Source organism: Leuresthes tenuis, unplaced genomic scaffold, assembly GCF_036924035.1.
Source record: "Leuresthes tenuis unplaced genomic scaffold, fLeuTen1.0.hap1 SCAF_7, whole genome shotgun sequence".
Taxonomy (NCBI): domain Eukaryota; kingdom Metazoa; phylum Chordata; class Actinopteri; order Atheriniformes; family Atherinopsidae; genus Leuresthes; species Leuresthes tenuis.
Genome location: NW_027325361.1, coordinates 23,662,616 through 23,676,319, shown reverse-complemented (window position 1 = coordinate 23,676,319; position 13,704 = coordinate 23,662,616). Strand labels below are relative to the sequence as shown.

The following is a 13,704-nucleotide window of genomic DNA, read 5'->3' as shown; positions in this document are numbered from 1 at the left end:
CGCCAAACAAACATTTTAAACTAGGTTAAGTTACAAATATGGAAGTTTTAGATAATTAGGACAGTGTTTGCTGTGAAAACTCGACAGTAAGAATTTCTTAAAAACCCGTACAGAGAAGAAGACACTTCCTGGAAGGCTAAACACGGGGCAATATCAGTTGAGAATTAATTTCCTGTTATGTCATTTCCTATTATGTTTCTCGTACCACCGTTTATCTTATGGACAAATTATGAAGTCGGAATAAAGAAAAATGAAAAAGCTAGACTAAAAACTAGAAGAGCTATATTTACAAATTAAACTATTTTAAATTTAGAAAGAAAAACTGTCATGTTTTTATTTTCCATTCATTCAATGCCACAAAGCAAGACAAGACACACAAAAGGACACAAAATTACATTTTGATTATGTGAGATCAAAGGAGGAGGATTTTATTGGTTTGTGGGTGGGTCAGACTGAGGATGGCTCAAAGCTTTTCATTCATTATGCAGACTCACTTGCGCCTACACAGGGAGCTTTTCCTCACTCCAGCGTGGTTGTCTCTTCTTCTGTATTGCCCAGGATTTGATGACACTGATTTTAAACCTACATCTTCCATCGCTCGGCATGCTGCACCATAGCAGGCAGTTTGGGCTGTGCAGAGGTCTTTTCAGGTGGTGGATGGGATGACGCCTCACGGCAGTCGTGTCAGGCAGCGTTATGGACTCTGCAGCAGGCTGCAGTATGGCTGTTACGGCAGGCATTTTTACAGGCAACCTGGAATTTGGATATTTAGGCTGGTGTTTGTTGGAGATGCTACAAGCTGCGACTCAAAGTTCTTGGTGATGTAACTTCTGTCGGCAGTTCCTGTGGTACGTTAGATAGCTGGGAAGTGACTGAAGGCACTCATGAAACCGCAGCAGGCTGTGCAGGGATGATACCAGACTGCTGTGTGTTCATTAATATTGCACCAAAGGAAAGGAAAAGGGATTTTTTGACGTATTTGTGTTATTCAAAACGCTCTCACTGGATCAAAAGAAATGAAGTCTGTCCAGTCGAGGTACAGACTGAAGTCCACTTTTAATCAGCAGCGAAAAACAATATATAATATTTCTCTTTAGTTCACATTGTGTGTCTGTTCCTATAAATCACTGGCTGCAAACATGACGGCAGACCAACAGCATCCCCGTTCAAGCTGTTCAAGTTAGTGCTGATTTTTGTTTTCTTCCTCTAAGCTGATGAGCTGACTTTATAGGCTCCGATTAAATATTAAATGCATGAAAATATATATTTTATATTTCGGTCATCAAAATTTCAGAAACACTCGTGAGTGCACACACACACTCAGAGAGGTGAAAATGGAGAGAATAACAGAACAACGCATAAAAACACACACAAACCTGTTTTGATTTTCATCGTTTGTTCCTCTTTATTTGCAACCTCAACTTCCAAAATGTTGAACAAAAAAGTAAGTATGATCATCTAATTCCGTTAATGATAAGAACAATAATAATAAGAAAAATCATAGTGGGAAAAAGAAACCTGCATTATAGAAGTATTTTTTTTCTTAAATCATTAACACCTTTATTACTTAAAGTTTACAGAACTTTAAAAAAAAAATATTTCAAACTGATGGTCAGAGTTATGATATACACGTGTGTGAATGATCTTTTTCATTAAAAAAAAAACCCAGCAGACTGATTATGTAATGCATTTGTCCTTAAAGTCAGATACACTCAAGGGCACTTTAACTAAGCTTCCAAAACAATATAAATTAAAAGCATATTCACTCAAGTAACATATATGAGAACAGTTTTGAGGTACATCATCATATGCTTCTGAATAACATCCACTCCATCATATTTAAGGGGTAAATGTGCTTTATGCGTCAATACATTTATGATAAATAATTCAGCTGACTGTTTTTTTTACTTTTAAACAATATAATTCATAATTTGGATGGAGTAATGATCTTTTAAGACGCAGGATGTCGTTTCCACTCCAATATGTATCGGTCTTATGTTCTTAAACGTTTGACTCGCTGTGTGCCGTCCCCCTTCACCACATGTGGGTGTGTGTGACCTAAAAAGAAGTCGAACAGGTCGGGCCAATCTCGGCATAGTGGCTCAAAACCGGGTCTCTGTTGACAGACGCTGACTAGCCTCGGGTTTCCTTTCGGTTGTTCTGCACGGGAATCTGTGTATCTTAATGTCCGTCCGCGATCATTTTTGTCAGAAAGGAATCTTAGTAAGAGATCAGGTATGGAATAACAAGCCGCGGCATGACTGATAATGAACTTCAAGGTGAGGGAAGGTGTGTGCGCGGCCCGGCAGAAGACGAGGAAGTGAAGTTAAGCGGACATACCTCCCATGTTTCTGACATATGTCAAGAATGTGTTAGCTTTTGATTTTCAAACTAAAAAAGGACATTTATTTATTTTTGCTGCTTTTCGGTCTTCAGTGCGCTGATGTGTCCTTGTGAACGCGCGATGTCGGTGGCACTGTGGCGCGCGGGACTGCTGCTCTGTTTGTTGCGTGTGCGCTCCTGTCTGGGTGAGTTTACGCCCTGTCTGGTCAGGCATTTAACACAACACACATAAAAAAACATAACAAAACGTAGCAATGATTGGTCTTTTTCTTCTCTTTTTACAGGAGAGGAGTGTGTTCTTGGCATAGTGGGGAAGCCGGTCTCCCTGCCCTGCTTTTACCCTCAACTGCTTCCATTTGTGAATCTTTCCATTGAGTGGAGACACGATGATGAAGTAGTGCTCAGATCAAGTTGGAAAGAGGATAGAAAAGTGGAGATATGGAGCCTGAACTACGCCACCATCTCCACTGATGCTGCACTGACTGGAAACTTCTCTCTGGAGCTGCCAGCAATTCATCCCAAAGAGGACAGGATGCATTACAGTCTCTTCATTATTTCACAGGACAACCAAACTACCCCTGCGTGTACGGCATGCCTCAGGACAGCAGGTAAGTTCCTAATTAACAGATGTTAATTCAAACTTATCTACAGGAACTAAATCTTGTATTTGATGGTTGTTCGCAGCCAGTTTCAGTGCCCCCCTGTTGCAGAGGGAGGATGCAACAGAGGGTGATGAGGCGACCTTCCTGTGTCACTCCAGTGGTGGTTACCCTCAACCTGCAGTTTACTGGCTCATCAACAACACAGATGATCCCCCTGAGGGCTCAGTGAGAACCCAGGCAGCATCGCTCCCCAACTCCAGTCTCTACAACGTCACAAGCCACCTGACAGTCAACGTTTCCAAAGATGCCAGAGTGTCATGCGTCATAAAGAACCTGTCCACAAATGAAACTTTGACATCCACAAGCTGTGAGTTACTGACAGTTTACTTACAAAACATAGGAGCACTTCACCTGCAGGCAGTGAAACAGAAAGTGCAGCTTTTATTTTGAAAGTTTCATGTATCAGGATATGTTTAAAAAGAAAAAAATAAAAAATCAGTTGGTCCTTCACAGGTATTCAGATTTGGTAACCATAACCTCATATGAACAATGTTCAATGATATATTGTGTTTCATTATTTATTCAACAAAAACTAAGTGTGGCAGTGTGGGACCTTAAGAGAACTGTGCATAAACACAAGGCAGCAACTATAATGTCGTGGGCCAGAATTCCTCCACAACAATGCGTTATCGTTGCTAAAGTGTGGTCAGTCAGTTTTTCCACACAACGCATTTGCATTTTGTCGTAGTTTTTATTTCATAAATAACACAAATACTTTGGTTTATCTGAGGTTATATTTACCTAATTCTATGACCTGGTAAGGACCAGATGATTTTTTTTGTTTCGTTTCATTATGTTCTGATAAGTCAGATTTTTCTTGACGGCATTTGTGGTTCCTGTTTGCTGCACAGACGGAGTAAATGACGCCCCTGTGGTGAGTCGGGCATCAGAGGCTATGTGGATCTTCAGCACGGTTCTGTGTGTGGTGGTCGGGCTCATGGTGGTGGCAGGGGTGGTATATCAGATCCACCTGGACAGGATATACAAAAGGAGGAAGCGCGAATACAAACAGCCAGAGAGAGGTAGGAAGATCACAACCCCTGGAGAGATGATCGTGTTTCAGTCCACGTACAGGTGCTTGTGTGCAGTAAAGGAAGGATGCCTTCCAATGGAAAGCTGTTCATCGGTTCCTTGCGGACATTTCACAATCTTGTTTAAAAGTGTTCAAAAGCTGCTGCTTTTAAAGCAAATCGAGCCATGATTTTCAGTCTAGGAACTAATCCAATACTTTCATATACTGAACTAACTTGCAACAGTGCCACGCACCACCTGACATATTTGTCAGCAAGCAAGCTAATAATTCAGCTGCGAGTCATTTTTCCCAGTCGTAAATGAATCGGGAAATATTGACTTTGGTTTGAGTGAAGCAATGAAAATAAAAAGCTAAGCGGTTCTATTTTTAATTCTACTACACAAATGATCCTTAATAGGACTGAACAATGTTTGCAGAGTGCAATCAGACGCTGCCATTATTCAGGCAGAGAAAATGTAATCTGTAAAGCCCTTTTCTGAACTTTTCCTCAAACTTCAACTATATGATGATTAAACTGTTTGCACTGGTCCAACCAACAAGACCTCAGACACAATTAAGCATTTGTTTCTCAGACTCTGTGTTTTTATGACTCTTAAAAAACCTTTTGCTGTATCTAAATGAATATTTGTTCTCATCAGGATACAAAAGACGATATCGGTACAGGGAAGCAGAAGCCATGAAGCCGGAGCCAAAGGAGACTGATGTGTGAAAAACTGTAATAATCTTTTTTTTTTTTTTTTTTCTGAACAACAGAGCACTGATCTGTAAATAGGTTTTCACTGCTGACTTTTTTTAGTGTTAATGGTGGGTATCTTGTAGATATAAGGACTTCCATGGGGCTTTGTTTTACATTTAGCAGTCACTGTTCCTCTCAGAGAGGAGAAGTTGTACTTCAGTATGTAATAAAGAATCCCAAACCCACAGCTTTCATCTCACAGATCTGTTGTGATAAATACAGAAGTAGAAAAAAAACCGTACATAAACAAAATAGAGGAAGACATGTTGCCACAGAGGGGAATTATTCCAGTAATGGTTTTACTGCATTCGTGACATTTCAAAGACTGCAATGATTTTCATTGATTCAGTCCTTCTTCTTGACCACTGAGTGAAAAATGCAGGTTCAATCACCTGGAAACTGTTCTCAAAAGGTTTCTTTAGGCTATAATCAGAAATGATCAGTTTAAGCCTTTATCAGACGCAAGATAAAAAACATTAATGGCTTCATCAATCTGTTAAAGCGATTATATTAATCATTCAGACATGGGTCAGCACATCAGGTGAGATACAGTATAACAGTGTCTTTGTAGAGTCACAGTTTTAGAACAACATCTATTGTTATAACAACTCAGTCTGCCAAGCTCACAGTGGTTGTGTAAACCCATACAATAATGGATGGAAGCTTACAGAACATTGAGTGTTAAAATCACGATGTTACTGTCAGATTCCGGATGTTAAGCCAATCCAACTCATATCTACTGTGTGTATTTGTGTGATAAGGTTACTGCAGCTGTTCAGACGTGTGCTGTTGAAAGTGATACATGTTATAATGCTAGACTTAGATTGCCATTGCCAAAAGCATCGTGGTTGTTACTCGCATGACAAACACGTTCAGTTGCTGCAAATTAATTAATAACTGTGCATGTCTGAAAGGGGCTTTACAGGCTAACCAAAACCAATGGACTGAGTTGATATATTAATTTGACACATTGACTGTTTTTTTTTGGTACTTTGAACCCGACTTAAAATTAAACAGGATTTTCATGGCAACAAGTTCAAACAAACAAGTCCAAACCGGCCATCTCATTAACGGTCACCGGGACGCTTTTTGATTCAGATCAGTGGGGCCAGAGTATATGGAAGCACATTTTTTATTTAAATGAACATTTAACATCTGATGAACACACTTGAGCTGATCTAATTGCGGAAAACTGTGCAACATCACTGAAGTGCAGGGATGAGACTCAAAGTCTGAATCTACTGACCCAGCGGATGTCTGGACAAACACATCTGCCTCATGTGGGAGATGGTGCCGAATAACATTGGCTGTTCTGTGTGACTCAGCCTCCTCTAACCATCCTCTCACTTCTTCCATTTGGCTGGTACAACAAAGCATTAGTACAGTCACAGGTGCAAATGCAACACCAGCACTCAGCGAATCAGATTGATGAATCGCACAATAACTTCTTCCTGGATTAGAAATCAATCCTAAAATCACCTGAATGGGAATCAACAGCATTATTTGAGAAGAACGGGACCCGGATTCAGGGCATTCAGCTCGATCATTCCTGCACGGGCGCCACTGTGTAGAGGTCATTCCGACGCTGAGACGTGACTGGGATCTGCTGCCGGATGTCAGCCAAATACTGCAGGTCTGGAGTCAGTTGACATGAACAGGGAGATTAGGTGCAGAGTCACGAAATACAAAAGTAACTCCTGTGTATGATAAAGGAATACAACATGTGTGCCCGGCAGCAACTGTTGTAACGCAGGCCGATGGATGTTTTTCATTTCTGTTGCACTGCATTTCCCTTATAGATAAAACATTAGACAATATTCAACCACACAAACTCACACAATTACTGTAGATCTGACTCTTATTCTGCCTCATGTTAGCATTTCCAAAAATAAATTATTAATTTTAAATAAAAAAAAAAAAAAGTTTAAAATGCAAATAAAAGCAGAAACCTATGACTGGCGAACCCTGTTTTATTCACATTAAAACAGAAAACGTGTTGAGGGGGAGACATTTTATGATTTCATTAAATATAATCAGTTCATGTTGAATTTGATGGCAGTGGAACATGTTCACCACTATGTGGCATCCTCAGTAAACATCTGGGAACTGAGGAGAGCAGTTGTTGGACCTTCGGATGGGCTGATGGTTCAAGCAAACTGCCAAAAAATGTTGTCTTCACATTGTGGGGCTATTTCAGAATCATGTTCCTTCAAGGAAAACTGCAAAGACTGAAAATTCCATCATCTACAGTTGGGTTGCAAAACTGAATTTTCCACATTGGAAACTAAGCTGGAGGTTATCCTTGCTGTCATTGGGCGACTCTCTGGACAGGTCGCCAGTTAACTGGTAAACCAGACATGCTAAACGTAAGCTAGCTAGAACCACATCATTAAAGAAACGTAAATGATCTAATTTGGAATATTTTCAAAATTCTCAAACTAAAGATCCAATGGAAAGTTTCTGGAAATTTAGGGAGAATTTTCACTTTGCAAAGCTATCAATAGCAAATAATACCATGAAAAGATTCAGAGAATCTCAAACCATCTGTGTGCAAGGGACATGGATGAAAATCAGTATTGGATGTCCGTATTCTTCAGCTCTCAGGCCTTCAAGACAGATGTGTTTCTGTCATTGAAATCCCTGCATGGGCTCTGGAACACTTACAGAAGTCATTGTCTGTCACACAAATGAAGGATAAAGCTCCATCAGGCACAGCAGAATCCATATGTTAACATGATCCAGAAATACAGCCGTCTTCTCTGGACCAAAGCTCATTTAAAATAGACTGAACTGTCCCAACTTTTTTTTGATGCATTGCTCATATTTTCATGAAACAGTTCAATGTCTCACTTCCAACATTTGATGTTATCAAAGTTTTGTTGTGAATAAAATATGTTGTTTTAGAGCATGTTCTGTTTTTAAATTTATATTTGCATAGCATCACAACTTCTTGGCAACTGGGGTTGTAGTTTCATCTTAAATGCAACACCCCCTCCACAGCATTCATCAAGTCATGTTTCTCACAGTCTGATAAAAAGATCAAACAAAACTGCTCTTAAAAAAAAAAAAACAACGCATCAATGTCAACCCGTATCCAGATCACAGTGTATAGAAATAAGTCTTACCAATGTCAGCATAGATTATAGTTTCCTCTGCTCCAGCCTTGGAGACGACTTCTCCCCTGTAACATCAGGTCAGGACAGTTAAACTCTTTAATATCTGTATCCAGACACTACACCATGTAGTCTGATGTTAGCTGTATATAACATAGTGTAAAACCTAACTGATGCTACATTACATCCCTTCTTCTGTTCATGTCCTTGTTTTCTTACCATGGGTTAACAACAGTGCTGTGACCCCAGGCCACATAAGAGGCCGTTTCATCTCTGGCAGGTGATGCTGTGGCCACATACACTTGGTTATCAAGTGCCCTGCATAAGAGACCAGACTAATTATATTGTATATGGTACAGTATGCAGAAGAGAATTACATCTTTCACTTCACACAAATTATTTTCAGATGACACACTAAAAAAACAGCAATACACCCTTGATTGACAATTAAGTCACTGACAGTCACATCGTAGAGCTCCTGTTGATAGAAATGTTTCTCTATCAGGTTAAAGATCCACAGCATTAACCAGGATTCAACAACAGCACTAGAGAAGTGTGGGGACCTAAAAACTAGGAGCTTCCGATTCATTTTAATGGCACACTGACACATCATGGCTGACAGGAAATACGCAACATATCACAGCAGTGTGTTCAGTGCTTTGTTGAAGCTCAGCCACTTCAGTCTTATTTCAGACCAACATGCAAATGTATTCTCACAAAACTGTTCAAAGGTCATCTGCTAACTTGCACTAAAAGTTACATCGCACATCTACTGATTTCACACAAATGCTTCAGAAAAGTAAATCACTGAAATAGAAAAAGAAAAAAACACTTTTTGAGTGTGTGTTAATCATTGATGAAGTCAATAAATAACAGTCTTTTTCCTGATGTTTCTGGTTGCGTTTTTCCTCAGCTGGACGACAAATTCATGAGCACGACTGTCCGTGTGTAGACTTCAGACTGAGTTTTGTTCAATGAAAATAGTTTCACTCCACAACTCTAAGGGGAGCCTTCAGCCGGTACACAACCTTTTCAAACCTGGAAAATCCCAATTCTGACAAGTTAACATTTTCTCTGTTTTGCCTTTGCCTCTGAGTTTAAAAAAAGAAGTGCATGAAAATGTTGGCCATTGCTTTGTCTGCAGACTTTTATAAGTTTTATATTAAGTATTTCACAGCTGTGTTGTTACTAATTATCAGTTTTAAATCATGTCTGCTTCATAAAACCGTTTATCCCTCTCATTTAACACTGTTTAGCCATCTTTCTGGGATGTACCACATGAATGAATTGTGGACTTATTATTTAGTATCGACACTAACATCTTTAATATTTTTGGAGGAGAATGATCGGAAGCCCCACCTCCCCCTCTGTAGGAGCTCCCAGTGGGCCGGACCAGTTGTCATATTAAAGGCTCCGGGATAAACCAGCAGCTGACAGCCTGAGAAGAAAAGCACAAGCCAATCAGCTGACCGACACAGCAGTACAACTGATGTCATGTCAACATTCTTTTCCACTGCTTACCTTTCCTGCTGTAGAGCTGTGCGAGCTCTGCAAACCTCATGTCGTAGCAGATCCCGACACCCACTTTACAGAACGCTGCAGACGTATCGCAGAGAAGGAAATCAGACCAAAAAGATGCTCGTCCACACCGCGGTAAACAAGGAGGGAGTTTGGAAGAGTCACTCACGTGTGTCGAACATGGACAAGCTGTTGCCAGGGCTCAGCGTCTCAGACTCCTGGAAACGGATTTTCCCTGGAATGTCGATGTCAAACAGATGGATCTTGGAGGAGAAAACATGGAGATTACAGATATACAAGAAGGATTCTGATGCGACTCCATGTGTCCATTAACAACCACAGGTGATGGGAACACACACCTTCCTGTGTTTAAGAATCATTTCCCCATCGGGGCCAAACACCATACAGCTGTTGTACAACTTCCCACATTCTTCTTCAGGGATTGATCCTGTTGAACAACAAGCCACATGGTTCATTACACCACTGACACAGTGTACACATTCCTAATTCTACTGAAAACAATTCACATATCAACACCAGATAAACTGATTCAGGAAGACATTACAGAGAAAATCCTGATTGGATACTTGCAATTGTTATCATCTGTGATGTTTTCCAGGACCTAAAGCCAAGCTTACCATTTATAAAATACACTAAATTGTTGCAAACAAACCCCAGTAAAAGGTGCAAAAACACATTTTTAGATTACTACAACGTTTTTGATTCAGTTCATGTCAACTCAAGACAACTGCTTTTCCTTTTCTTGTCAACACTATGCTCAAAAAAAGGAAAAAAAAAGAAAGAAATCCCAACATCACAAAATATGAGGTAAAATACAACTTTGTTTACAAGCCATCCATATAACCCTGCTTCTGATAAAAAGGTGTGTGAAATATTAACAATAATATACTCTGATATATGCAGATTGTTCTTTGGCAATGACCTGAGTCCTGGCTGGTGGCATATGTTCCCCTGAAACCTACGCATATCATTCAGTTTTTAATGTGCTTTTAAGCTTTTGGGTTTTTGCGTTCCACGTGCCATTTGCCCCAATACACCATTGTACCTGACATTTTAACTGCCAGTCGTTCACGAATGAGCTCAGAAACAGAACGCAGAGGTGAAGCTGCAGGAGTGAACTGTATTCACTGACAGCGGTTTTCATAAGTCTTCCTGACCTCCAAAAACACAGCTGTCTGTTTTTAACAGCCAAAATTTACAGCCATTTAATTTGTTCTTAAAGTCTTACCCGTTGTGTACAAGTTTATGGGTTTTTTTCTGGATCCTTTGAATTTTCTGACAATATCGCTCACCACAAATTAAGAAATGCCCAAGTTCTTTGAACGTTTACATAGAGCTTTATCATTTTGTAATTGTCTTTCAGAGTGATGAACCCCTCCATGTTTGCTTCTTAGACAGAAAATTATTCTATATTCAGGTTATTCAGAAAATAACACGAGCTTCTAACAATAAACTTATTAGAAGCTCAGAATTAATCCATCTGATCTGTTGAAAGTGGTACATGAGTATCTGTAGCCCACCTACCTACCTCCCACTAGATACACCTTATTCTCCTTCGCTGCCTCCGACAGCACCTGGGTGGATTCTCCTGGGATCCTCTCGGCATAGGTGGAGAAGAAGCTGGTCCCATATGGAGAGTTGAAGCATTCCTGTATTAATGACAGGCGAGAAACCAGCCGAGACTCAGACTCTGCCAACACTGGCACATCTTTTCTTATAACCCAGAACTGTCACTAGAAAATAATAATAAAATTAAAAGGTTTCTGTAGAGACCTGGGTTGCTCTCACTCTGGCTGTTCAAGAGTGGGCGCTGATGGGGTCAAACCTCTGTTTAAGGGGACTGGGTAAAGGATCATAGTCTGTTCACTGCGACAGCTGACAGGAACACTTTACAGAACTCAGACATCTTTAGGTTTTCAGGTGCGTTTTTACCACAAATATCTGCTGAAGCTACCAAATCTCACTTTCAATACTCAACTGGGAACGTGGATGGAAATATAAGACTAAATGTAAAAGCTAAGTTTAACTTTACAGATACGGTATCCCAGAAGTTTTGAGTAAAAAAGGCTGTATTTAAACGAGTGATTCTCACGCTGGCGACCAACAAAATGCCAGTCAAGAATGGAACTAAAAAATTGAAACATAGTAGACGTAATCTACTTTTACAGTAGTAGCTATTTATATTCAAACGTTTCAAAACCAATGTCACGTCAGACCCAAGCAGAAAAGTGACAGGTGCAACGAATATTAATCAAATTCCCACACACTGGCGAACAATAAAAGACTGCGCTGCTCCTGATATGCCCGCCATTCATGACAAAAACAGAACAACAATTTAAAAAACAATGTTAATAAATTGTGCTAGTAAGATTTTTTTTAAAAGTGGCAAATATTTCAATATGACAGGTTAAAAGTAGCGTGACACCGGCCCCTGCCTCGTCCTCACCGGCAGCAGCACCACTTCGCTGCCCCGTCCAGCCGCCTCCTTCACCAGCCTCCGGGCTCGGCTCAGGTTGTCCGCTTTGACGCTCGTCACCTGCAGCTGGACCACAGCCAGACGGAACTCTGCGAAAACCAGACACCGTCACTGCCCGTTTGCCCCGAACTGACCAGTGACTTGACTCGTACTGTGAGAAACAATACTGAGTGCAACAGACTTTCGAATTATAATCGATGTCATTAAACCATAGTTACGATTTAAAGTTAAAACACACGACACTGCGTTCGGCAAAGGGGTTTACACTTACTAGACATGACTTTAGCCACAGTAGTGCTCATGTGTGCGGATAAGTCTGTTCAAAACACTCCAGGTTGAGCAGAACTATAGGCGTCTGCTTCCGGGTGGCTGCTTGGTTTTCAAAATCAGAGTATGATTAAGCTGAGGCCTTCAGACACAGCTTCTTAACTTTGGGGTGCCCTGTGATTATGATTTGACCTACACAAAAAACAATGACGGATTTAGTTTTAAGATCATTTAAGGATCGCTAGTTATGCCATTTTAAGTGAAATGCAAGAGTTTCTATAAAGTTCATACATTTTAATGTGAAGTTTAGAGACGTTCTTACGTCAGCGGGGTGGTAATTTTTCGGCCAATCCGGTTTCAATGCAAGACTAAGACCCTTTTCTCATTGGTTAATTAGAAATATTAGCGACATATATATATATATATATATATATATATATATATATATATATATATATATATATATATATTTGTATATATATATATATATATATTTGTATATATATATATATATATATATATATATATATATATATTTGTATATATATATATATATATATATATATATATATATTTGTATATATATACAAAACAAACAAACAAACAACAAATATATTCATGGGTGTGATGATCTCTAAGCCACTTTGTTATCAATGGTGCAGCGTGATTTGATGTTTCAGCATGCTGGAAAATATCGCCAAAGTTGCTGTTGGAGAACGTTCTGATACCATTCGTTGTTCATAGCAGTGTTTTGGGGCAGAATTGTCAGTGAGCTCACTCGCTTGGATGAGGAGTTGCCATACATGTATAATCTCAGGCTGCTTCTCTGTTTGCACGACACGGGACTCACGGCAGCGTTCGCCCAACACCCGAATTTCCAGTTTCACAAGTAAACAGTGGGGAGTCTTTTCTGAGACTATAATTTCTTGCCTCTGCTGTCCAGTCCTTGTACTTTCTGCGGATATTCAAACTGTTCTTATGTTCTTCTTGAAGAGAAGTGGCTTCTTTGCGGCCTTTCTTGACACTATGGCACTGTCCAAACGTCTTGGTCTAATAGCGCATACAGAAGCAGTCACACCCACCTATTTCTACTTTTATGCAAACTCTGCACCATGATTTCATAGGATACTCCCCAGGAGGAGACCACCCAGTGAGCAGTATACACCTGGCCGGATCCGCCCACAAGTCGCCAGATTCGCTTAGCAATCACTCCTGCACCAGCTTTGAGCCTTTGCACCGGCTTTGCACCGGACTTGGATAGAGATTAACAGTCATTAATGTAGATGTGGAACTGATTCGGCACGGATACGCAGACCAGACGCGCGCACGTTTGAATTACGACCCACCACCGCTAACGACCGTTGAGTCCCCCTCTTCTGTTGAGTGAAGCTTCTTCCAGGTGGACAGCAGAGTCCTGCCCTGAGGTGTTGCGCTTCTGTGCTGTCTGTGGAGAGGCTGTTTGGTTTCTCCAGTGTACATGTCGGCGCATTCCTCAGTGCACTGCACTTCATACACCACATTGTCCAGTTTGTGTC

At 40.3% G+C, this 13,704-nt stretch overlaps 2 protein-coding genes across 4 annotated transcripts; one reads left to right on the top strand and one right to left on the bottom strand.

The window, feature by feature from the left end:
• Positions 1–2,005: 2,005 nt before the first annotated feature.
• On the top strand, positions 2,006–4,955 carry LOC140312281 (ICOS ligand-like). Of its 3 annotated transcripts, XM_072390051.1 has the most exons (7): positions 2,006–2,325; positions 2,437–2,528; positions 2,628–2,951; positions 3,028–3,312; positions 3,857–4,027; positions 4,677–4,753; positions 4,835–4,955. In XM_072390051.1, the coding sequence occupies exons 1-6, from the start codon at positions 2,258–2,260 to the stop codon at positions 4,745–4,747; spliced, it is 1,011 nt and encodes a 336-aa protein (XP_072246152.1). In that variant the 5' UTR covers positions 2,006–2,257; the 3' UTR covers positions 4,748–4,753; positions 4,835–4,955. The 3 variants fall into 3 exon arrangements, with proteins under 3 accessions (XP_072246152.1, XP_072246151.1, XP_072246153.1); XM_072390050.1 differs by having other exon boundaries at positions 4,677–4,955; XM_072390052.1 differs by having other exon boundaries at positions 2,007–2,279; positions 4,677–4,955.
• A 307-nt stretch (positions 4,956–5,262) lies between these two features.
• Positions 5,263–12,283, bottom strand: nit2 (nitrilase family, member 2). Its single transcript, XM_072390053.1, has 10 exons — positions 12,174–12,283; positions 11,873–11,991; positions 10,955–11,075; positions 9,765–9,853; positions 9,575–9,668; positions 9,409–9,483; positions 9,247–9,325; positions 8,107–8,205; positions 7,900–7,955; positions 5,263–6,409 (listed from the first exon to the last, which is right to left on the bottom strand). The coding sequence occupies exons 1-10, from the start codon at positions 12,202–12,204 to the stop codon at positions 6,318–6,320; spliced, it is 855 nt and encodes a 284-aa protein (XP_072246154.1). The 5' UTR covers positions 12,205–12,283; the 3' UTR covers positions 5,263–6,317.
• Between the last annotated feature and the right edge of the window lie 1,421 nt (positions 12,284–13,704).

Bases quoted from the DNA above. Each gene is read 5' to 3' on its own strand.
- LOC140312281 (XM_072390051.1), top strand. From the start codon at position 2,258: ATGACTGATAATGAACTTCAAGGTGAGGGAAGGTGTGTGCGCGGCCCG. The intron at 2,529-2,627 runs GTGAGTTTACGC...CTCTTTTTACAG, and splicing joins GCGTGTGCGCTCCTGTCTGG to GAGAGGAGTGTGTTCTTGGC. The intron at 4,028-4,676 runs GTAGGAAGATCA...TGTTCTCATCAG, and splicing joins ATACAAACAGCCAGAGAGAG to GATACAAAAGACGATATCGG.
- nit2 (XM_072390053.1), bottom strand. From the start codon at position 12,204: ATGAGCACTACTGTGGCTAAAGTCATGTCTA. The intron at 11,076-11,872 runs GTGAGGACGAGG...TCATTAATACAG, and splicing joins GCGAAGTGGTGCTGCTGCCG to GAATGCTTCAACTCTCCATA. The intron at 9,484-9,574 runs GTGAGTGACTCT...ATACGTCTGCAG, and splicing joins CTTGTCCATGTTCGACACAC to CGTTCTGTAAAGTGGGTGTC.